The sequence below is a fragment of the Peromyscus maniculatus genome, chromosome 23 (assembly GCF_049852395.1).
Source record: "Peromyscus maniculatus bairdii isolate BWxNUB_F1_BW_parent chromosome 23, HU_Pman_BW_mat_3.1, whole genome shotgun sequence".
NCBI classification, from domain to species: domain Eukaryota; kingdom Metazoa; phylum Chordata; class Mammalia; order Rodentia; family Cricetidae; genus Peromyscus; species Peromyscus maniculatus.
The window spans coordinates 8717644-8739807 of record NC_134874.1 but is presented as its reverse complement, the minus strand read 5'-3'; the positions used below and the strand labels follow the sequence as shown (position 1 = coordinate 8739807).

Below are 22164 nucleotides of genomic sequence, written 5' to 3'. Positions count from 1 at the left end.
AAATAGATCTTTAAAAAAAAAATGTAAAATGTCAGTGTGGTGCCGCATGCCTTTAATCCCAGCACTCAGAAGGCAGAGGCCAGCCGGTCTACAGAGTGAGCTCCAGGACAGCCAGAATACACAGAGAAACCCTGTCTTGAAAAGAAAAACAACAACCAAACCAAATTAACAATTTTATGAGGGCCGGGGTTGCAACTTAGTAACATTTGCAAGATTTTGGGTCCACTCTCCACTACATTAAAACACATTGGGGGGCTGGAGAGGTGGCTCAGAGGTTAAGAGCACTGGCTGTTCTTCCAGAGGTCCTGAGTTCAATTCCCAGCAACCACATGGTGGCTCACAACCATCTGTAATGAGATCTGGCGCCCTCTTCTGGCCTGCGGGCATACATGCAGACAGAACACTGTATACATAGTAAATAAATCTTTTTTTTTTTTTTTTTTTTTTTTTTTTTGGTTTTTCAAGACAGGGTTTCTCTGTGTAGCTTTGCGCCTTTCCTGGAACTCACTTGGTAGCCCAGGCTGGCCTCGAACTCACAGAAATCCACCTGGCTCTGCCTCCCGAGTGCTGGGATTAAAGGCGTGCGCCACCACCGCCCGGCTTTGTAAATAAATCTTTTAAAAAAAGTGTATAAATAAAAAAAAAACCACATTGGTTAGGAAAGGGTTCAGTGATTTAGAGCTCTAACTGCTGCTCTTTCAGAGGACCCAAGATTGGTTCCCAACACTCAAGTCAGGCAGCTCTTAACCGCCTATAACTCCAGCCCCAGAGGATCAGGCCACACCCCCTTCTGGCACACACACATAAATAAGCCCTTAAAAAAACAACAAAAGATACACTTACAACATATATTTTAAGACGCTTAAAAAACACACAAGCAGGGGTTGGGGATTTAGCTCGGTGGTAGAGCGCTTGCCTAGCAAGAGCAAGGTCCTGGGTTCGGTCCTCAGCTCTGAAAACAAAACAACAAAACCAAAACCAAAAACACACAGCAAACCACAAAATAGCAAAAACCGGTCCTTGCCCAGTCTAAAGTGGGATTTTAAACATGTTGCTTCAGCTGGACATGATGCCCACACTTCTCCAAACGCTTGGGAGGCTGAGGCAGGAGGATCAGGAATTTGAGGCCAACTTCACCAGTTTCAATAAAAAGAAAAGAAAGGAGGAAGGAAGGAAGGAAGGAAAGAAAGAAGGAGTTCTAGTTTTCTTTGTTTGATCTGACAAACATTATAACCAAAGACAAACTGGGGAGAAAGGGTTTCTTTCATTTTACACTTAGAAGTCTATCGCTGAGAGAAACCAAGGCAGGAACCTGCGGTAGAAGCCAGGGAGCACTGCTTAGTGGCTTTGCCTAGGCCCACTGCCTAGGGATGGCACCGCCCACAGTAGGCTGAGCCCTCCTACATCACTTAGCAATCAAGAAAATGCCCCACAGATGTGCCCACATGCCATAAGATGGAGGCAGTTCCTCCGCTGAAAGTCCCTCTTCTCAGATTTGAGTTTTGTGAAGTTGACAGCCGAGACTAGCCATCAGAGAAGGGGGAGGAGGGAAACAGATAAAACAAGAAATGACTGACAAGCTTACTTCAAACTTGGGCACCAGGTGGCGCTCTCAGCCCTGAGTGGACGCTGGATCCCTCAGCCAAGGCCATCTAGATAACAGTAATCATAACAAGCTGCTTGAAACTCAAAAGAGTTTTAGAGATTTCGGTTCAGCCAATAGCCACCGCCGCCGTCGGAGAGGAGCCAGGACAGGCCCAGAGTTACTAAACATCTCATTCAAGGTCACAGCTCATGGGAAAAGCCAAGACTGCACCCACAGTCCAGGCCCTGATTGTATAAAATGTATCATCGCACAGTCCCTGATCCATTGTTCAGAGCTGGCGACGCAAAGCAGTAATTCCTCTGGATAATCCAAGGACACCTCCCTCCCCACCCCACCCTCGGTCTGTGAACACTATAGACACTGACTTACTTCTGTGCAGTGTTAGCTGTGGGAAATAGAGACATTCACCACGCCCCCCCCAACGTGATTTGTTTGTCCCTGAACTACTACCTTTTTAGAATACCCACTCATATTTTAATTGATTCCTTCCAAAGGGCAAGAAATTCTGCTTAGTCTTTTTTTTTTTTTTTTTTTTTTTTTTTTGAGACAGGGTTTCTCTGTGTAGCTTTGAGCCTTTCCTGGAACTCACTTGGTAGTCCAGGCTGGCCTCGAACTCACAGAGATCCACCTGGCTCTGCCTCCCGAGTGCTGGGATTAAAGGTGTGTGCCACCACCACCCAGCTAGTCTTTTTTTCATTGCTACTGAAATACTGAAGAGAAACAGTTTTTGTATTCTTTCTTTAGTTAGTTACTTGGATTTTTGAGACAGGGTTTCTCTGTGTAATTTTGGTGCCTGTCCTGGATCTCGCTCTGTAGACCAGGATCTACCAGGTGTGCGCGCCCACCACCGCCCTGGCACAACTTGCTTGTTTGAAAAGTAAGTGTGGTCCCAAGTCACCGCGTGAGTGTGGAGGTCAGAGGGCAGCTTGCAAGAACCTGATTTCTTCTAGTACGTGGGGCTGGGGATGGAACCAGGCTGTCAGGCTTAGCTGTCTGTCTTTTCATCATCTCCAAGTCCTCTTGGCGGTGCCACTCTGCCACGCTCATTGCTGTGACTCTGCCGATTGCATTTTTTCACTTAACGCAGTTGGGGTTCTTCTTCATGCACGGTCCTTTGTGCAGGCTGCATGCTTTTCCATAGTGGAGTTTGTCATCTAGTTCACTGCTCACCCAGTGGGCATTCGAATTCTTTCCTCTTTTTTTTTCTCTCCCCAGTGGTAGATGAACAGCACGGCTTTTGGAGCCTCCTGGAGTTTCTCGGAGGACTCCAAGTGTGGAGAGGGAAAAAGACCCAACGCAGTCTCTCCTAGATTCTCACAACACAGTCACATCTGTGGTTGAATGTGCAGCGGTTCCCCTGCCCCCGCCCCCAATCTGTCATTCTTGCAGCAGCCACCTGACTCCAACTCGATGCAATTCTGACATTCCCTGTAGATGGAGATCCCCAGCCTCCAACCTCAGCACCCACCAGAATGGAGGCTGTCTTCCTAGTGCTTCGGACATTCCTACAACCCCCTCCTCTTTCTGGCTCAGTTTATTCACTACAGTGTGGCCCAGACCTCTCCTGGAATGACTTCTTTATCATAAAGAATATCACAGAGGGAACAATCACCCTTAGAAGCAGAGACCCATGAGGCAAGGCATGTGGGAGCCAGTGTGGAACTCCCTTGCCCTCCCTAGGTGCCGCCCAAGGTCAAGGTCAGCTTGTCTCTGTCCCTCTGAGCTATGCCTCTGCTGGTTATTTTTATTTTACTTTAATTTTATTTTTTTAGAAGGGTCCCTGTATACACAATTGATCCCCTTCCACCTCTTTCCTCTCGCAGAGAGCCAGGGGTGAAAGTCCCACCCTCTCCCTTCCACCCTAAATTACCCAGCCAGTCAACTAAAAAAAAAAAAAAAAGGGGGAGGGGGACACCTGTCACTCTGAATGCCCAATGATCTCAGGAATTATGTGCCAGCAAATGGGACATGTCTATTTCACAATGTGGCACAGGCAGATTCTCAGATGAGATGTTACGGGATACAAGCAAGCATGTGGGTAGTTTCCACAGATCCCTCCAAGTTGCCCCCTGAAAAGATTTCACTCCAGCATCTGTGTGCAAACGGACCCTTTCCCGACAGTCCAGGAAGTACCACATGTTTCAGAGAAGACTTAAAAGCCGGGGGATGGGGTTGGGGATTTAGCTCACCCTGGGTTCGGTCCTCAGCTCAAAAAAAAAAATAAAATAAAATAAAAAATAAAAAAATAAAAAAAAAGCTGGGGCACATCTCTCAGCAGGCAGAGTGCTTGCTTTTAATGGGTACCACATCCTGACTTCCATCCCCAGCACTGCGTAAGTCGGGTGTAATGGGGACCTATGACCCCAGTACTGTGTAATTGGAGTATAATGGGTACCTATCACTTTGATAGACTATGACTGTGCACTTTTTGTGTGTGTGTGTGTGTGTGGGGGAACGACGGGTAGGAGAGTCTGAAGGTCAGGGTCATCTTGGCTCCTTGCCAAGTTCAAGGCCAACTGGGGATAAAGAGAAGCCATCTCAAAACAACCAAAAGAGCTGTCGATGTAGCCGACCTGGTAAAGACATTGGCTCCTGGGTCTGACTCCTGAGTTGGATCCTGGAAACCTACCTGGTGTGAGACAACTTTAGTCCTAGAAGTGGTCCTCTGACTTCTACACAAGCACCGTGGTGTAGATATGCTCGAGCGCGCGCACACACACACACACACACACACACACACACACGCGCACACACACACGCACACACACACACACACACACAAAGATAAAGGAATAAATGCAACAATTATTTTTTAAAAAAATCAAAACCAAAAAATTCCAAAGAAGACCAGGAATGGGGACATACACCTTTTAACCTCAGCATCCTGGAGGCAGAGGCAGGTGGATCCGCGTGAATTCCAAGCCAGCCAGAGCTATGTAGTGAGACCCTGTCTCAAACCGACCCCACCCCACCCCAAATAAAAAGGAAAAAAAAAAGGAAAGAAAATCCATTCTTTTAAAATTAAAATTCATTTTCTCCTAATCATTTCAGCTTGAAAATTAATTATATGGGAGAAAATGATAATTGGAATATTGGTTTAAATAGATGTATTATTGGAACTAATGGCACCTGTTTCTTTTTTGCCTTTGACATATAGCTACTAGAATTTTAAATGACTTAGTTAAGGCAGTGCCAGAGACAGAATCCAGGCCATCACAGATCTGGTCAAGTCTTGTACCTTTGAGCTACCCCCAGTGCTAGCCTGGAGATTTTAATGTCTGAGTTTCTTTTTTCTTTTCTTTTCTCTTCTTTTTTCTTTTCTTTTCTTTTCTTTTCTTTTCTTTTCTTTTCTTTTCTCTTTTCTCTCTTCTCTTCTCTTCTCTTCTCTTCTCTTCTCTTCTCTTTCTCCTCCTCCTCCTCCTCCTCCTTCTTCTCTCTCTCTCTCTCTCTCTCTTCCTTTCATTTGAGACAGGGTTTCCCTACATAGCTCTGGCTGTCCTGGAACTCACTCTGTAGAACAGGCTGGCCTTGAACTCATGGAGACCGGCCTGCTTCTGCCTCCTGAGTGCTGGGAATAAAAGCATGCACCACCACCACCACCTCTGGGCTCTGTGAGGCCTCTTGCTTCCCTTTGAATGGAGAGGGGATGCAGTGAAGGGAAAGGATAAATGATTTCAGGAGTTGGAGAGGCTGCGCTTCATTCGCCATTAACACTGACATTAGACCTACAACTGAACATCAGAAGATGTGCTTGATGTTCTCCGTGAGAGCTCCTGACTGCACCGGGGCATGCCTAATTGACTCGAGAGGACTACAGATTTTACTTCCAATCTGCCTGTGTCTCTGTGAGTGCAAGTGCCCAGGAAGTCCGCAACGGAGCAAGGTGTCAGGCCCTCTGATGCTGGAGTTACAGGTGACTGTTGCCACCCAATGTGGGTGCTGGGTCCTCTAGAAAAGCAGTGTGCACTCTTAACTGCCTAGTGAGCTCTCCAGGCCTGCCGAAGAGGACGAAGAGGAAATCCTCCATCTCTCTGCCGCACCCCTCCTCCCACCATGAATCATGGAAATGACCCCCCCAGGTCTCTTATTTGTGTCTATAGCAGTGGTTCTCAACCTGTGGGTCTCACATCAGACAGCCTGCCTGTCAGATACTCACATTAGGATTCGTAACCGTAGCAAAATTACAGCTATGAAGTAGCGATGAAAATCACTTAATGGTTGGGGGGTCACCACACCGCGAGGACCTGTATTAAAGGGTCACAGCATCAGGAAGGCTGAGGACCACTAGACTCTACAGCAACTCATAATCACGAATGCACTCATCTGACTGCAGCGCAGGCTAACCAGAGCAAAAGTCTCTCCCGGCACAATCACACGTGTCCAGTGTCCACTGAGGACTTTGTCACCGCTCTGAGGAACCGACTGGGCGCGCTCATGTGTCTCCCCAGGTCTCTGTTTACTCACCTTGAACTTCTGGATGGACTGTAATTACAGTGTTCCCGTGCCAGTTCAAGCCAGTTTGGGAGGGCGTAGGATATCCAAGGTTGCTGTGTTTTCCTAATTCCAGATGCTTAATTTCCGGAGGACACAGAATGTTCCGGCAAGCTTGTAAGGTTTTGATATGGAGAGAAGGAGTCTATTTTAATTAAGTGACTGATATTGTACACAATTTTTATTAACTGTGCACCAGGGCAAGGTGTTAATCGATATGGCATAAATTTTTTGCCCTTTCAATTGAGAAGGGGTGTCTGCAATGGTGTGGGTACTGTTCATACACCCCAGAAGCTCTAAGGGCAGGCAAATAGCCAGCCATGGTCAGCGTTGTAACAGTGGCTCTGTATCTATAATCCCAGCAATCTGGAGGCTGAGGCAGGGGGATTGTGAGTTCTAGGTAAGCCTGAGCTAGACAGCAGTGAGAGTGTACTTCTCAAAAGAATCCAAAACTGGGACCAGGAGGATGGCTCAGTGGATAGAGACTGCCACGCCTGATAACCTGTGTTTGATTCCTGGGGACTCACATGGTAAAAGAACAGAACCAAGTCCTACAGGTTGCCCTCTGACCCTCTCCACCTGCTCCCGCACACATAAACAAACAAACAAACAAACTTAAAAGACCCAAAGAGGCCAGGAACGGTGGCACACACCTTTAATCCATGTACCTGAGAGATGGAAGCCCATGAAGCTCTGTGAGTTCAAGGCCAGCCTGGTCTACACAGCGAGCTACAGGCCAGCCAAGGCTACACAGGCTACATAGTGAGACCTTGTCCACATGAGTGGGGGATGTTGAGACACAGAGACCTTCCCTCTGTGGTCTCTGTGTACTGGCCTGGATGTCAGCAGGTTGCAAGCGGTAGTGGTCTCCTTGCTCATCTACGGCTGTGAATGGAAATCCCTGCCAACTTTGAGTCTCAAGACAACACAGATTTGTCACGTCTCGGTATCTGTAGCTCAGCAATACTGGGTCCTCTGCTGACCCAAGGCCTCTCAAGAGAGGGTCTAAAGCAGATGTTCTCAACCTGTGGGTCGAGACCCCTGGTCGAATGACCTTTTCCCCAGGAGTCGCCTAAGACCATCGGAAAAAACCATGTAATCATAATCTATTTACATTATGATTCATAACAGTGGCAAAATTACAATTATGAATTAGCAACGAAAATACCTTAATGGTTGGGGGTCACCACCACTTGAGGACCTGTATTAAAGGGTCGCAGCACCAGGAAGGCTGAGAACCATTGCTCTAAGGTGTCAACTGAGGCTGAGGACTGACTGAGCTCAGGGCAGAGCCGAGCTGCCTGGTATCTGAACAACCAGCTAGAGAGGAGAAGGATCAAGAGTTCAAGGGCAGCCTAGGCTACTGTGGTAGTTTGAATGTAATTGGCCCCCAAAAGCTCATAGGGAGTGGCACTGTTAGGAGGTGTGGATTTGTTGTAATAGGTATGGCCTTGTTAGAAGTGTCTCTGTGAGGGTGGGCTTTGAAGTCTCATATATGCTCAAGCCACGCCCAATGTTTCAGACCACTTCCTGTTGCCTGCAGGTCGAGATGTAGGACTCTCAGCTCCTTCTCTAGCACCATGTCTGCCTGCACGCCACCATGATCCCGTCATGATGCTAATGGACTGAGCCTCTAAACTGTAAGCCACCTCATTTACGTGGTTTTCCTTTATAAGAGTTGCCATGGTCATGGTCTCTTCACGGCAATAAAAACCCTGACTAAGACAGCTATGTAGCCAGTTTAAGTCCAGCCTGGGCTACGTGAGATCCTCTCTCAAAAAGAAATATATATTTCCTGACTCTTTTCAAGGAATTTTTTTTTTTGTCTTTTTTTTTTTTCAGAGCTGAGGACCGAATCCAGGGCCTTGCACTTGCTAGGCAAGTGCTCTACCACTGAGCTAAATCCCCAACCCCAGGATTTTTTTTTAAGGTGCCAGTGAGAATATGAGGTGTGTTTCAGCAGCTTTGAGATTATTAAGGACACACACACACACACACACACACACACACACACACCATCCCAAGAAACAGGAATCCAAGAGACCAGACAATTTCCAAACCACATCTCAGTCTGGGTCCTTGGCCAGCAGTCAGCTCCTGTGTGCCCCGAGGTCACTATCCTCAGACCCTCTGTGCCTCACAGTGGCAGCTTCCGATGCCAGACCATGGCTGCAGGACAGAGAGCTTTGATTTCCTCTAAGCCTTTCTTGAAGCTCTTGTCTCGCAGAAGCAGTGCTCTGGAAGGAAGCCGCCCTGCTGACCAACCACATTAGAGAACTTCCCCACACTAGGCAATCCAAGGTTCACTGGAGTCTACCCACTGCCAGAGCCTCCTAGAGCCCCAGGCTGGACCCACAAGCTGGCCAATGACATCCCAGAAAAGCACACAGATCTTGGATGTGTGTCAGTAAATATAAAATAAATATATAAATATAAAAATCTTTCTTGCTCCTTTCTCTTGTTGCTTCCTCGACTTGTTTTTAACACATGCTATAATTTTCATACTTTTTCCCCCCTTTTGAGACAGGGTCTCATGTAGCCCATGATCCCCCATAGCTGTGTCTTTACCTGGAGGTTTAGGGCATGTCGCTGAAGCTGGAGACAGAGGAGGCTTTCCAGACATTTGCAGGGACACCCAGCTCCTTAACTCTGGCTAGGAAATGTCTCTTCCTTGATGTTCTCTCTGTTCCACATCCTGGAGGCATCTCAAGCCACTCTTGGCCCACAGCAGGCCACATGAGGTCTCTTCTCTTCTGGGTTTAGGCCTTTGGCAAATTCCCTGAGCTGGGTAACGAGGAGGGAGAGTAGAAGCCTTGATATCCAACAATTACCTCGAGATCACACAATTCAAGATTTGTGGACACCAGGCAATTGCCTTAAAACGCACATTTTAGGGGCCAGCAAGATGGCTTGGCAATTAAGGAAGGGGAGTAGCTGCTCTTACAGAGGGTACGAGTTCAATTCCCCGCACCCACATGATGGCTCACAACTAACTGCCTGTAACTCCAGTTCCAGGGAATCTGATGCTCTCTTCTGACTTCCTCGGCCATCACATACACACTTATGTGATGTCTTAGTTTGGGTTTTATTGCTGTGAAAAGACACATGACCACGGCAGCTCTTACAAAGGAAAACACATTATTTGCTTACAATTTTAGAGGTTTAGTCCATTATCATCATGGGGAGACATGGAAGTGTGCAGGCATACATATGAAAGATTAAAAAAATTAATTAATTAAAAAAGAAATCCATACAACATATACTACTCACATGAAAATGCATACATGTGTCTACATGCTTTTTTCTCTCAGTTACATTTCTCTCATGCTTCAGCAAAATGCCTCACAAATGCTAAGTGATGAGGAAAGGGTTCGTTTTGGGTCACAGTTTGAGGGCACAGGCCATGGAGGTGGGGGAACGGCATGGCAACAAGAGGCATCCAGTCACATCGCACCCGTACTCAGGAAGCAGAGTGACTGGATGCCTCTTGTTGCCATGTGTGTTTTCATGTGAGTAGTATATGTTGCATGGATTTCTTTTTTAATTAATTAATTTTTTTAATCTTTCATATGTGTTCTGCCCTAACTTGCAGGCATACAGGATGGGAAGGTTTATTGAAGAGAGCCAGTGTGGGCATTTATGGGGCGATGGAGGCCATCATCTGTGTTAGGTGCAGAACTTTCAGTCCGGCTGCTTTGGGGTCACCCACATTCTGCAGATCAGCCCAACAAATTCACTGATTCCCCGGGGGGTTGAACTTTGGTGGCATTTAAAAATCGTTTAAAACAACAAAAAAGATAATTCAGGGAGGAAACCGCGCTCGTTTTAAGAAATGCAAGAGCAAGAGCAAGGCCTTATCATTGGGAATTGCGAAACGGGGCAGAGTGTCCTCCAAATACAGAGGAGGAGAAGCAGCGGGAAAAGCAATCTAAACCCTAATAGCATTGAATGCAGAGCAGGGGGAGGGGGGGTTGAACTTTGGTGGCATTTAAAAATCATTTAAAACGACAAAAGAGATATTCAGGGAAGAAACCGCGCTCGTTTTAAGAAATGCAAGAGAAAGATCAAGGCCTTATCATTGGGAATTGCGAAACCGGGCAAAGTGTCCTCCAAATACAGAGGAGGAGAAGCAGCGGGGAAAAGCAATCCAAACCCTAGCAGCATTGAATGCAGAGCCGGGCAGGCAAGTAATCACCCGGGCTCTTGGACCGCCCAGCTCCGGATCAGCCAATCAGAGGGCGAGGTGCGTGGCCTGCCTTGAGATTGGCCGAGCGGCGGCGGCTAATTGCGCAAGCGCCATGGGTTCGCGGCACTCGGGACTCAGCGCGTGTGTCCTGGCCGTCGTCGCCGTCGCTGTCGCCATGCCTGCCGATATCAGCCAGTGGTCCGGGCCGCTGAGCCTGCAGGAGGTGGATGAGCGTCCCCAGCACGCTCTGCGGGTCGCTTACGCCGGGGTGGAGGTGGACGAGCTGGGCAAAGTGCTGACGCCCACCCAGGTACCGCGCAGGCCTGCGGGCGGGGGAGGCCCGGGAGCAGCGGGACGGAGCAGGCCTCGCACCCAGGGCCTCCGGGCTCAGCTTTTGCAGCCCCAGCTGCGCGACAGGAGCCCCACCCGACTGCCGGGGGGCGTCTTATGTAACCCTTCTTCACTGTCCAGAACTTGCAGTCACCCCCAGCGAGCGGCCTGCACTCTGCAGGGCCAGCGCCTTCCCATTACCTATGTTGCTGGTGGGGGTGGGAGCGGGATGCTGAACCCCAAGAGCGGCTCCAAGCTCAGAGAAACTAGGTCTCACCCTTCAGTTTGTGTATTTAGAGCACAGGGTTTGGGATGGTGACTTGGAAGTTTCCAGCGGGAGGCCTGGCCGGTCTCCATTGTCCCAAACTTTGTACGTGTCCTTGGGCGTTCTCATTTTCTGAGCTCTTGAACTTGTTCAGTGAAGGCAGATTACGCATCAGCTGGCCACTATATTCAAAGGCGTGGTGGCTCAGGACCCCAATAAGATTGTGTAGGAGGACTTGGTGCCACGGTTGGACATCTGTCCCACCGCTTTCTGTTAATAACGTGGGAATAGTGTTGCTAAGGCTTGTGTGTGTGTGTGTGTGCGCGCGCGCGCGCGCGCTCAACTGTGTAGCTCTGGCTGGCCTGGAACGGACCTCACTATATGACCAAGCTGCCCTTGCACTCACAGAGATCCACCTGCTTCTGCCTCCCAAGTGCTGGGAATTGGAGGCGTGCACTCCATCTGGTTTCTTCTTTTAAGATTTGTTTTATTTTTATGGATATGTCAGTGTGTGGGTGTGTGTGAGTGAGAGCAAGCAGCGTGAAGGTCCCCTGGAGCTGGAGTTGCAGGCAGTTAGGAACCGCCCCACCCCCCACACGCCTCCCCTCCCCCACGGGTGCTGGGAATGTCTGTTCTTTGCAAGAGTTCTTAATGACTGAGCTGTCCCTCCAGCCCCAAGATTCAGGCTTTTAATAGAGGTCATACTCGGGAACTTCCATTAATCTGTTGTCGCACACAGGGGTGCTGGAGATGTCTGCCCTTTACAAGAGTTCTTGATGGTTGAGCTCTCTCTCCAGCCCCAAGATTGAGGCTTTTAGTAGAGGCCATACTCAGAAACTTTCATTAATTTGCTTTTGCAAACTATTATCCCCTTCCCGCCCCTCCTGCCCCTTCCCCCACAGATGCTGGGAATGTCTGTCCTTTGCAAGAATTCTTAATGGAGGAGCCTGCTGCTCTCCAGCCCCAAGATTCAGGCTTTTAATAGAGGTCATACTCGGGAACTTGCATTAATCTGCTGTTGTGGACTATAGTAGAATACATGGATGAAGATACAATAAATATTTTTTGTATCCTTAGTTAAAAAGTCAATAAAAAAAATAATCTTCATGTTTTACCTTTTAGGAATATAAGGCTGCAAAGTGTTGAGTTTGAGAGCGTTTCTGCATCTTTAACTTCAAACTGGTTCCTTCCTCCAGGTTAAGAATAGACCCAGCAGCATCTCATGGGATGGCCTTGACCCAGGGAAACTCTATACCCTGGTCCTCACAGACCCTGATGCTCCCAGCAGGAAGGACCCCAAATTCAGGCAAGTTGGGGAAAAGATGATGAGAGGCAGTCATCTACCTGTCTGGTGGAAGTTCCTTGCTAGACAGGAACCCATAGACCTCCTGGGATTACAGCCTGGTTTGTAGTGCTGGGGAGGAAGGCCAGCTGAGCCATATCCTCAGCCCCGGAAATGGGGTTCGTGCAGCCCTCTCGTTTATATGGGTTTTCCTGCTCTGCCGTCTGCCATTGCAGCCCAGCGTGGATCAGGTGCTTGTCACATCCCTGACATCTGGTGCTCACAGTCGTTTGTTCTCTCTCCTCTCTCCCCAGGGAGTGGCACCATTTTCTGGTGGTCAACATGAAAGGCAATGACATCAGCAGTGGCAAGGTCCTGTCCGATTACGTGGGCTCTGGGCCTCCCAGTGGCACCGGTCAGTAGAGGTTGCTTCCGGGGAGGGGTGTGAGAGCGGACGGGGGAGTGTTGGGATGGCGGGTGTGTGTGTGTGTGTGTGTGTGTGTGTGTGTGTGTGTGTGGCTGCTGCAGCCCCACACCCTCAGGGAGACACAAGCCTGCTTGCTCACCCCTCCAGGCGCGTCCTTTCCAGCGCAGTCCTCAGCTTGTAGGATTGTGGGGGTTCTGACTAGGCGGATCCTCTGTGGAATCACTGCTTGGACTCCTAGAAAGCCGTGTCAATGTATGATTTTTTGGTGGTCCTGAAAAATTACAGCCAGGGCCCTTAGATGCTTTAGGCAAGCTCCTGTCTCTGGGCTGTCAAGTGCTTTGAATGAGCAGGGGCACAGGCAGTGCTGTGGGGAGCTTGGCGTGGGCTTCTGGGGGCTGTATGTGGGGCAAACGAAGTTGAGCCCTTCTGGTCCCTGACTAATCGGCTTCCTGTGATCTTGGGAGTTTCTGATCTTATAAACAGGTAGTGGTTACCATTTTCATACCAATGCCCCAAAGACTGCCTTTTATATCTCTTTATAACTCCCTTTCTCCCCAAAATGTGGTTGGGTTCCTTGAAAAGATTTGGAAGACTGTAGTGAGCCACACTGAACACACACACACACACACACACACACACACACACACACACACACACACACGCTGTAGTGACCACATTGAACACACGCTGTTTTGTGTTTACGTGGACATCCTGAGTCAGTGAGGGAGTCAACTCCGACATCGAAGTTCCCCAAGTCGGACAAGCACCCGTGGAGCTGGTGGGGGACATGGTTACTGCCTGTTGCCTGTTACACGGTGTCCCCATTCGCTGGAACATGGCCACGGCGATGATGGGTGATACATGGCAGAATGCGACCTTCTGTGCATTGTTCTGCCCTGAGGACTGACCGGAATAATAATAAGTCCCCAATAAGGACAAGGACCGTTGCTCATGGCTCACGGTGTGGCCGCAGGCCCTGCAGCTTCCAGGTGCAATAAAGGCCTCTCGCATGTTCATTACAGGAGAATAAAGAAACAAATTTCTGGGGACTCTGAGGTTCTCCAGGGCACCTACGAAAGGAGGTGATTTAATTATAGACGGATGGCCCTGGGGAGTAAAGCCATTCTCTGGAGGAGCTGTGCTCTGCTTCCAAGACTAGAAACGCCAGCAGCTCTCAGATGCTCTGAAGCATTAGCCTGTGTAGTCACTGATGGGTCGTAAGGTTTCAGACAGAGGATTTGAGGCACACACATCTGGACACCCCAGGAAGATGCAGGCTCTTCCTGTCCCCGCGAAGGTTCCAGAGGTGGCCTTGTTCCTGTGGCTCTCCCCTAGAGCTCAGCGTTTTCTGCCCACCTGCCTCCATGGGTCACTTTGGCCACCACATTTCCAGTGGGCAGGAGTGTGTGGGGTGTGTTAACCTGGTGAGCGGTCATCCTGGTTCTAGTTAATTTCATTAATTAGTATTCTCTGTTCCCGTGCCTCACGGTTCAGCTTTCCTCCTGCTGGGCACTTGGCCTGTGGCCAGAATGTGGGTATCGTGAAGAGAGCCACTGTGTGCCTTCCTGGCTGTTCTCGGCAGGGGGTTCCGTCACGCTTGGGTAGACATCCCAGGTCTAAGAGTTGATCTGGAGTTCTCCAAAATGGACGTTCGGCATCCTGATCAGCTTGTATGAGGCTTTTGTGAGTCTGTGAAATCCTTGCAGCTCCCCGGGAGGTCGTTGATACTTTTGTGACAGGTGGCATACTGTGGCTTCCTTGTCCAGCGCTCTGATGGATGATGGCTATTTCTGTCTTTACCATCCTGGTACATGAAAACAAAAAACATTTTTTAAAAAGTGGCTAAAACCATACGATTTTGACACAGTTTCATGTAGCTCAGACTGGCTCTGAACTTTTGGTGTACTTCAGAATGATCCTTAACACCTCTTCCGAGTGCTGGGGATACTGGTGTGCACCACTACACACTGTGGACCGTTATGCTGTCTAGAAAAGCAAGCCGGGGATTTTTGTCCATGTTAGGCAAGAGTCTTCCCAGCTGGGGCGCATCCCCACCCCACACTTCCAGTCTGGGTGATGCTTGCCTCTCCCTGCAGGCCTTCACCGCTATGTCTGGCTGGTGTACGAGCAGGACAAGCCGCTGAACTGTGATGAACCGATCCTCAGCAACAGGTCAGGAGACCACCGTGGCAAGTTCAAGGTGGCGGCCTTCCGCAAGAAGTACCACCTGGGAGCCCCGGTGGCGGGCACGTGCTACCAGGCCGAGTGGGACGACTACGTGCCTAAGCTGTATGAGCAGCTGTCCGGGAAGTAGGGAGCCGGCAGTCCTGGGGACCCCCCCCTCCCACAGTATTGTCAAGTTGTACAAAGCATGCTGTTTCTCCTTCTTTCTTTCCTTCCTGCCCCCTCGCAGGGAGTCCTGAGCTGTGCTAGGATAGAGGTTTAGGGTGATTTCCCGCTACCCATCCATATGATTACTAGTCGCATTCTGGTTTATGTTTGCTCGAATTTAGGCTCCGTCTGGGGGGTGTTTGGCGTTCTGATGGAGTCATTGTGTCGTTAATTTAAGAAGTGCAACTCTGAAAAGACAGACACTCTGCTGAGGCCGGGTCCACAGGCTGGTGTTGCCTGTACGTGGTTTGGCAAGGGCTAGGTGCAGAACCAGGCACGGTGGCACCTTCTGAGATGTGTTTTGAGAGTTCTGTCCCCCGACTGAGACAACCCAAGGCTTCCATGTCAGCTCAGCCCCGAGAGTCCCTATCGGTCAGGTGGCTGGCTGCACAGGTGTTGATGTCCTGTAACTAAAGAACAGGGGTGCTGTGCTGAGGCGTGGCCATGGAGAGGATCCCTGCTAAGCCTTGCTTCTCAGTATTGTGAGTGAAAGTCACCGGAGTTGCTACTGTTTTAATCGTGTGTGTTCATCGGCAAATAAAAATAAAAGGCATTGGATTCGACATGCAGGTACTTTTCCTTCCTGTGAGTGGGTTTCACACGTGGGCGGAGTCAGCCCTCTGAGGCAAGCAGCGATGCGATCCGGCCACATGTGGAGGGTTCTGCCATCCCATCCCTCTGGGATGCTTAAAAAGGGCAGTGGGAGCAATGCTCACAGAGGAGTCAGGAATGGTGGCGCATGCCTTTTGTCCTACCGCTTGGGAGGCAGAGGCGGGTGGAGCTCTGTGAGTAGGCTAGCCTGGTCTCCGTAGTGAGACTCTGTCTCAACAAGAATGAAAAACAAACAAACAAACAAACTCCCAGGCTTCAGGCTGGCCTGGGAATGGCGAACAGACCTGCAATTCCCAGCATTTGGGAGGCTGAGGCAGGAGGATTGCGTGAGTTTGGGGACAGCCTGGGCTACATGAAAAATAATAAAGGCCACTGAGATGATTCAGCAGGCAAAAGCGCTTGTCAACCCTGATGGCCTGAGTTCAGACCCCGGGACCCAGTGGTGGAAGGAGAAAACTGACTACTGGAGGTTCTGATCTCACTTCAACACGTGCGTCTTAGCACACGGACACCCAAGCACACACACATCATTTTAAAGGGTATTTAAAGAGGAAGAGGCTTGCTCGGGGCCGGGAAGCACCTTTACTTCTGACGAGTTCTTTCTTGTCGCTCTTGTCCTCCACGACGGAGCTGATGAGCAGAAGGGCTTGTTTTGCTCGAGGGTCTGTCACAGCAGGGGAAGAACAGCCAGGTGGCCCCGGACTGTGGTGTTGGGAAAGTCTGGTAACGGGGGTTCACATCCCGGCAGACCAGAGAGCATGGAGCTGGAACCAACTGGGCTGGAACTCCCGGAGGCCTGAGCCTTTGGCCTTCTTCCTCCAACCAGAAAAGAACTCCTAAAAAGTTCACAGCCTTCCAAAACAGCACTCCCACCGGGGAAAATAATCCTGTGAGAGACGGATCAAATCCAGAACACAGCCCTACTGCATCCCTTGGTGCCAGGGATGGGACCCAGGGCCCTTCCGCGCTCCCCACATTCTCCACAAGCCTTCCTCTTGGGTGTGGTGAAGCTGTCAGTGTCTCAGAAATACACGCTCCTGATGGGTCCCCCACCTCGGGTCACAGGAGGAGGTGGAGCAGACTCCCAGCTCCTGCCCGGTGTCAGGAGGTTCCTGTCACTGTGACTGGGCTCATGGGGAAGGATCTGGAGTTAGGCCTCCCCATCACTGCTAGTCTTGGATGGTGACAGGCCTTACAGCCTACCCCAGGCTGGCCTCGAATTCCTGATCCTGCCTCTGTCTCCCTCTGTCCCTGGAGTTACAGGCATGTGCCACCTACCTACCTCCTAGTACTTTCTTTGGAAAGTGTTGAGAACATGGCCTCATGGTTCCTGGGTGGGATCAGGTAGGTAGATTTTTGTGGAAAACATATTTTTAAAGTAAGTTAATAAAATAAAAGTTCTAAATATGAATGATGGGGTTGGGGTGTAGCTCAGTGGTGGACATGCACTTTGCATGCCCCCCAGTTTGATCCCAGCACCAAAAGAATAAACACACTATACACACATGCAACAGAGCGTGGAAAGAAAGTGTCTTCCATCTCAACATGGTGTCGTGATGGCAGGCAGTCCCTGGCTTAGATTTTCTTCCAGAAGAAACAAAATGTACATTATCTTTACATCCTTAAGAGGTAAGTCATGGTCTGTGCGGGGCGTTTACCCACCATCCCACAGTTCCCCAGAGTTTTCTTGAGTGTGAGCAGCAGGAAATATTAGAAGGATTTATAGTGGAGAATCTTGCGGAGATAAACAGATAGAAAATAAAGGATAGCCTCGAGAGGGCCTGGAACCTATTCCAACGGACTGTCTCTGCCCCAGGGTTTTTATAGAGACACCAAGGGGTGGAGCAAAAGACCTCCTCCCCCAGCACAGCCAAGTGCAGACCATCTCAGACACCTGCACTCAGGCCCGTGGTCCTGATCATCCTCTATGCGGACCTGCTGGGTAAAGCCACAAGGAACCCGAGAATGGGCTCCCACACATCTGGACACTGGTAAACACTGCTAGCCACTTAACAAAATTGTCTTGTTTTTTTGAGATAGGGTTTCTCTGTGTAGTCGTGATTGTCCTGGATCTCACTCTGCAGCCCAGGCTGGCCTCAAACTCACAGAGATCCGCCTTCCTCTGACTGCCCAGTGCTGGGATTAAAGGCATGCGCCACCACCGTCCAGCCAGTGCACACTCTTAACCACTGAGCCTTCTCTCCAGCCTTTTCTTTAAAATTAAAAAAAAGTAAAAAAATTTTTTAGCTATCCATCCATTCATCCATCTATCATGTGTTGTGTGTGGATGTACACACATGTGCACATGCACACACACGTGTATACTGCAGCATGTGAAGATCAGAGTTCCAATTTGTGGAAGGGGGTTCTTTCTACACTGTGGGTTCTAATATCAAACTCCTATCATCAGGTTTGGTGGCAAGCACCTCTATCCACTAAAGCCATCTCACCAACCCTAGGCACTTATTTTCCAAACTACTAACTACTCCATACAATGGTTTTTTGGGTGCTGTAGTTCCATTTTGAACAGATCCTTTATTTACAGACGCTCCCACCACTGTGGTTTTGCCTATTTCCATTCATTTGCTGTTATAAATAGTGCTTCAGCAAACACCCTTCATACAGGTGCGGCAAGTTAATTCTGTGTGTGTGTGGGGGGGGAGCCCTAGTATTGCAACAATGTGTCCACAGGTATGCATCTTTTCAGTTCTGATATGTGCAGACTGCCCTCCAGGAAGAGTGGTGTGTGAGTCCCATCGCTACTGTCCGGCCAATTTTATTTAACTTGAAACATTTTGACTTAGTATTTACATATATTTAAAATCATGCACTAGCTTTTTTCCCCTTAACGAGATTTTTCATGTGATTTTCTATCACTAATTGCAAGATGTTAGGTTTTTTAAAAAAGTGATAATCAGGGTGAAGCAGTCCTCTGCTTCCTTGTCTAAACACGTGTAGACTCAGGCCAGCAATGAGGCTTAGTGGGTAACGTCACTGCCACCAAATCTAACCCAGGGGACCCCCAGTGTGGGAGGAAAGAACTGACTCTCCGCTGTGGTCCCCTATCCCCCGTGTGTGAGGTGTGGTACACGTGGGCATGCACACATACACAAAATAAATGTAATAAATGGGGACTGGAGAGATCGCCCAGAGGTGAAGAGCACTGGGTTCAAGTCCCAGCAACCACATGGTGGCTCACAACCATCTATAATGAGATCTGGTGCCCTCTTCTGGCCTGCAGGCATACATGCAGACAAGCACCTGCATACATTTAAAAAAAAAAATCAATCTTTAAAAAAAAGAAATGTAATAAATGATTAAACTGAACCTGATCTGACATGCCAGAACAAAGTCCAAAGGCTCAGGGCCGTTGCCTGATTACAGCCTTCCCAAGAGTGTAACAACGGTCTGGAATGAACACAGACAAGTGAGACCAGTTTGAGAGCACAGGCCATCCTGGCGGGGAAGGCATGGGAGCAGGAGCTTGAAGCAGCTGGTCACGTGACATCCACAGCCGGGAAGCACGGAGAGCTGAATGCTGGGGCTCAGCTCGCTTTCTCCTTTTCAGGACCCCGGCCCGTGGCCTGGTGACACCCACAAGCACAGTGGATTGTCTCACCTCAATTACCTTAATCCGGATCGTCGCTCACAGGCCTGCCCAGAGGTTTATCTATGATTGGAGTCTAGATCCTGTAATAATAATATCAGCCACCACAAGAGGCGTCTCACCATCCAGCCGGGCTCACAGCCCAGGATTACTTAAAATCCTGTTATTTTGTGTGTGTCCGTGTACGGTTGGCATATGCATGCATCATGTGTGGGTGTGCATCCCAGCATGTGTGTGTGTGTGTGGGGGGGGGGTGCATCCTAGCGTGTGTGGCCAGTGGAAGACTTGGCGGAGCTGGTTTTCTCTTACTTGTTCAGGTATTGAACTCACATCAACAGGTTTGCACAGCAGTCCCCTTCCTCGCTGAGCCGTCTCGCTGGCCCTCAGCCCAGTAGTGTGTCTAAGGTTGGAATCTGGGGACGTGCCTGTCATTCTGACCTCATGTGCTTGGGAACATGTGCCATGTCAGTCCCTCTGGAATTCCTGAATTCACCTCTAGTTAACGGAGACCACGTCCCCAAAGCAGGGCTGATATCTATCTCATCAGCGTTTAACCCAACTGCACAGGGTGGAAACGTGTCTTGACATGGGTGCAAAGTCAGGCACCCTCACACTTGATTGGAAATGCCTGGTTGAAGCTGGGCAGTGGTGGCGCACACCTTTAATCCCTGCACTCGGGAGGCAGAGTCAGGCGGATCTCTGTGAGTTCGAGGCCAGCCTGGTCTACAGAGCAAGTTCCAGGACAGGTTCCAAAGCTACACAGAGAAACCCTGTCTTCAAAAACCAAAAACCAAAACCAAACAAACAAACCCCCCAAAACAAAAAACGGAAATCCCTGGTTGATTGATAGATGCTGCTGGGATAGATAGAGCCTCGGTCCTTCGCAGGGCCTGGGAGCCGATTGTCATCTGGTCCCCACAAGTCTCTTGACTCATGCAGCTCCCCCCTTGCAGGAGTGCCTCCTGGTTCCTTGACCTTGCCAGGCACTTTCAGATCTGGCCCTTCACACACACTGTCGTGTTTCTGCTCTCTCTGCTGACAGTGATGACCCTTACGGTACCTTGTCTGAGTGGGCTAGGTATTCCCATGGCTCTGTGGCCGTGTTTCCAGTGCCATTTAAAGATGCATGTGCATATAGGTTTTCCTTCCTTCTTCCTTCCTTCCTTCCTTCCTTCCTTCCTCCTTCCTCCTTCCTTCCTTCCTTCCTTCCTTCCTTCCTTCCTTCCTTCCTTCCTTCCTTCCTTCCTTCCTTCTTCCCTCCCTCCCTCCCTCCCTCCCTCCCTCCCTCCCTCCCTCCCTCCCTCCCTCCCTCCCTCCCTTCATTTTTAAGGCAGTGTGTTACATCTCTCAAGATGGCCTCAAACTCAAACCTTCTGTCCTCCTGCTCTGCCTCTCGGCTGCTGGGATTCCGCGGAGCACCACAGCCCCCGGTTTATGCAGTGCCGGGAATGGAGCCCAGGGCTCTGTGCGTGGTCGGCAAGCAGCCCATCAGCTGACTGGCCTCTCCAGCCCCTGTGTGTGGAGCTTTTTGAATTCTGGTTTTTTAAGAGATTATTTTAAAAATATGTCTATGGGGGTATTTCTGTGTGGAGGTAGATGTATGTAAGTGCAGTGGAGAGAGGGCGCTGGAGTTAAAGGCGTTCATATATATGTATGTGTATGTGTGTGTGTCTGTGTGTGTGTGTGTGTGTGTGTTGTATGTTTGTATGTATTTAAATTTAATATTTAGAAGGTAGTACCCTTCAGGCAGTCAAGGACTGAGAATGTGTTGGGTGGAGGCATGGCCCAGTGGTAGAGTTCTTGGACACTGTCTGCAAAGCCCTGGGTTTTCCCCCCAGCGCTACAGGAAAACAAAAAAAAAAACAAAAAAAAAAAAAAACAAAAAAAAAACGCTAACGAACAATAAGAAGCTACAGTCCCCAGCAGTGGAGGACACCTCCTGTGTCCTGAAGTCTCCTGGATGATTGACAAGGGGTTCTTAGCTTCGGGGACTTTATTTTCTCTCTTTGTTTTGAGATGGAGTCTAAGTGCATACCCCAGGTTGGCTCCGGTCAGATCCGTGTCTGATAGCCCAGGTTGGCCCTGGTCAGGTGGGCTCCTGACTCTTTCCTACATGGACTTCTGTGTCCATAGGACTTATTATCAGTCACTCATCATGACCACTGGTCACTGGGTGTCTCCCAGCCCTGGACTGTGATGTCACCTGTGGCAGGGACATGGATGGGCACATGGAAGGCACTCAGTGTATGGCCACAAGAACCACAGGACAAGGCTTACCAGCTACACCTTAGTTATATGCCTGACAAACTGTTTTTTTTTTTTTTTAATTTGATTGTGTGTGCTTATGTGTACGCACATGCCATGGTGCATGTAAGAGGTCGGGGGATAGCTCGCAGGAGGGGGGGTGTTGTCTCTCCTCCTGTGGGCTCCAGGGTTTGAACTCATGTTATCAGGCTTGGCAGCAAGCACCTTTTACCCAACGAACCATCTTGCCAGCCCATAAACCTGTTTTTATCATCCTTTTTACACTCAGGAGAGTTTACTACATGCTGCAAGGGAGGACTCTGGCTTTCTGCCCTGTCCTTGTGTTTCTTTTATACCTGGGTTGCTGGGTTTTTTTTTTTTTTTTCTGAGATAGGGTTTCTCTGTGTAAGCCTGGGCTGTCTTAGAACTCAGAGATCTACCTGCCTCTGCTTCCTGAATGCTGGAATTGAAGGCGTGTGCCCCCATGCCAGGCTCCTCCAATCTTACTTTCTCCACCCCCACCCCCACCCCCCACTTCCCCGGAGCTGAGGACCGAACCCAGGGCCTTGCACTCAATCTTACTTTCAATGTGCTGACCATAAACACTGAGGGGCCTGAGATGCTGGGCGGCTGTTACCATAGGCTTTATGGAGGAGTGAATCCATGTTAGTAACTGTTATTTTACAGTGTCAGATGTAGTCACAATGAAACCGACAGGTTACA

The 22164-nt window shown here is 49.4% G+C and overlaps 1 protein-coding gene across 2 annotated transcripts; it reads left to right on the top strand.

The window, feature by feature from the left end:
- The first annotated feature begins 10370 nt into the window (after positions 1-10370).
- Pebp1 (phosphatidylethanolamine binding protein 1) lies at positions 10371-15541 on the top strand. Of its 2 annotated transcripts, none has more exons than XM_006970813.4 (4): positions 10371-10593; positions 12075-12184; positions 12475-12575; positions 14684-15541. In XM_006970813.4, exons 1-4 carry the CDS (start codon positions 10396-10398, stop codon positions 14899-14901), a joined length of 627 nt encoding a protein of 208 aa, XP_006970875.2. In that variant the 5' UTR covers positions 10371-10395; the 3' UTR covers positions 14902-15541. The 2 variants fall into 2 exon arrangements, with proteins under 2 accessions (XP_006970875.2, XP_076417205.1); XM_076561090.1 differs by having other exon boundaries at positions 10381-10593; positions 12075-12188; positions 12479-12575.
- The last annotated feature ends 6623 nt before the right edge of the window (positions 15542-22164 follow it).

Coding starts and splice junctions, on each gene's coding strand:
- Pebp1 (XM_006970813.4), top strand. CDS start 10,396: ATGGGTTCGCGGCACTCGGGACTCAGCGCGTGTGTCCTGGCCGTCGTC. Junction 10,594..12,074: donor AAGTGCTGACGCCCACCCAG/GTACCGCGCAGG, acceptor TCCTTCCTCCAG/GTTAAGAATAGACCCAGCAG. Junction 12,576..14,683: donor TGGGCCTCCCAGTGGCACCG/GTCAGTAGAGGT, acceptor CTCTCCCTGCAG/GCCTTCACCGCTATGTCTGG.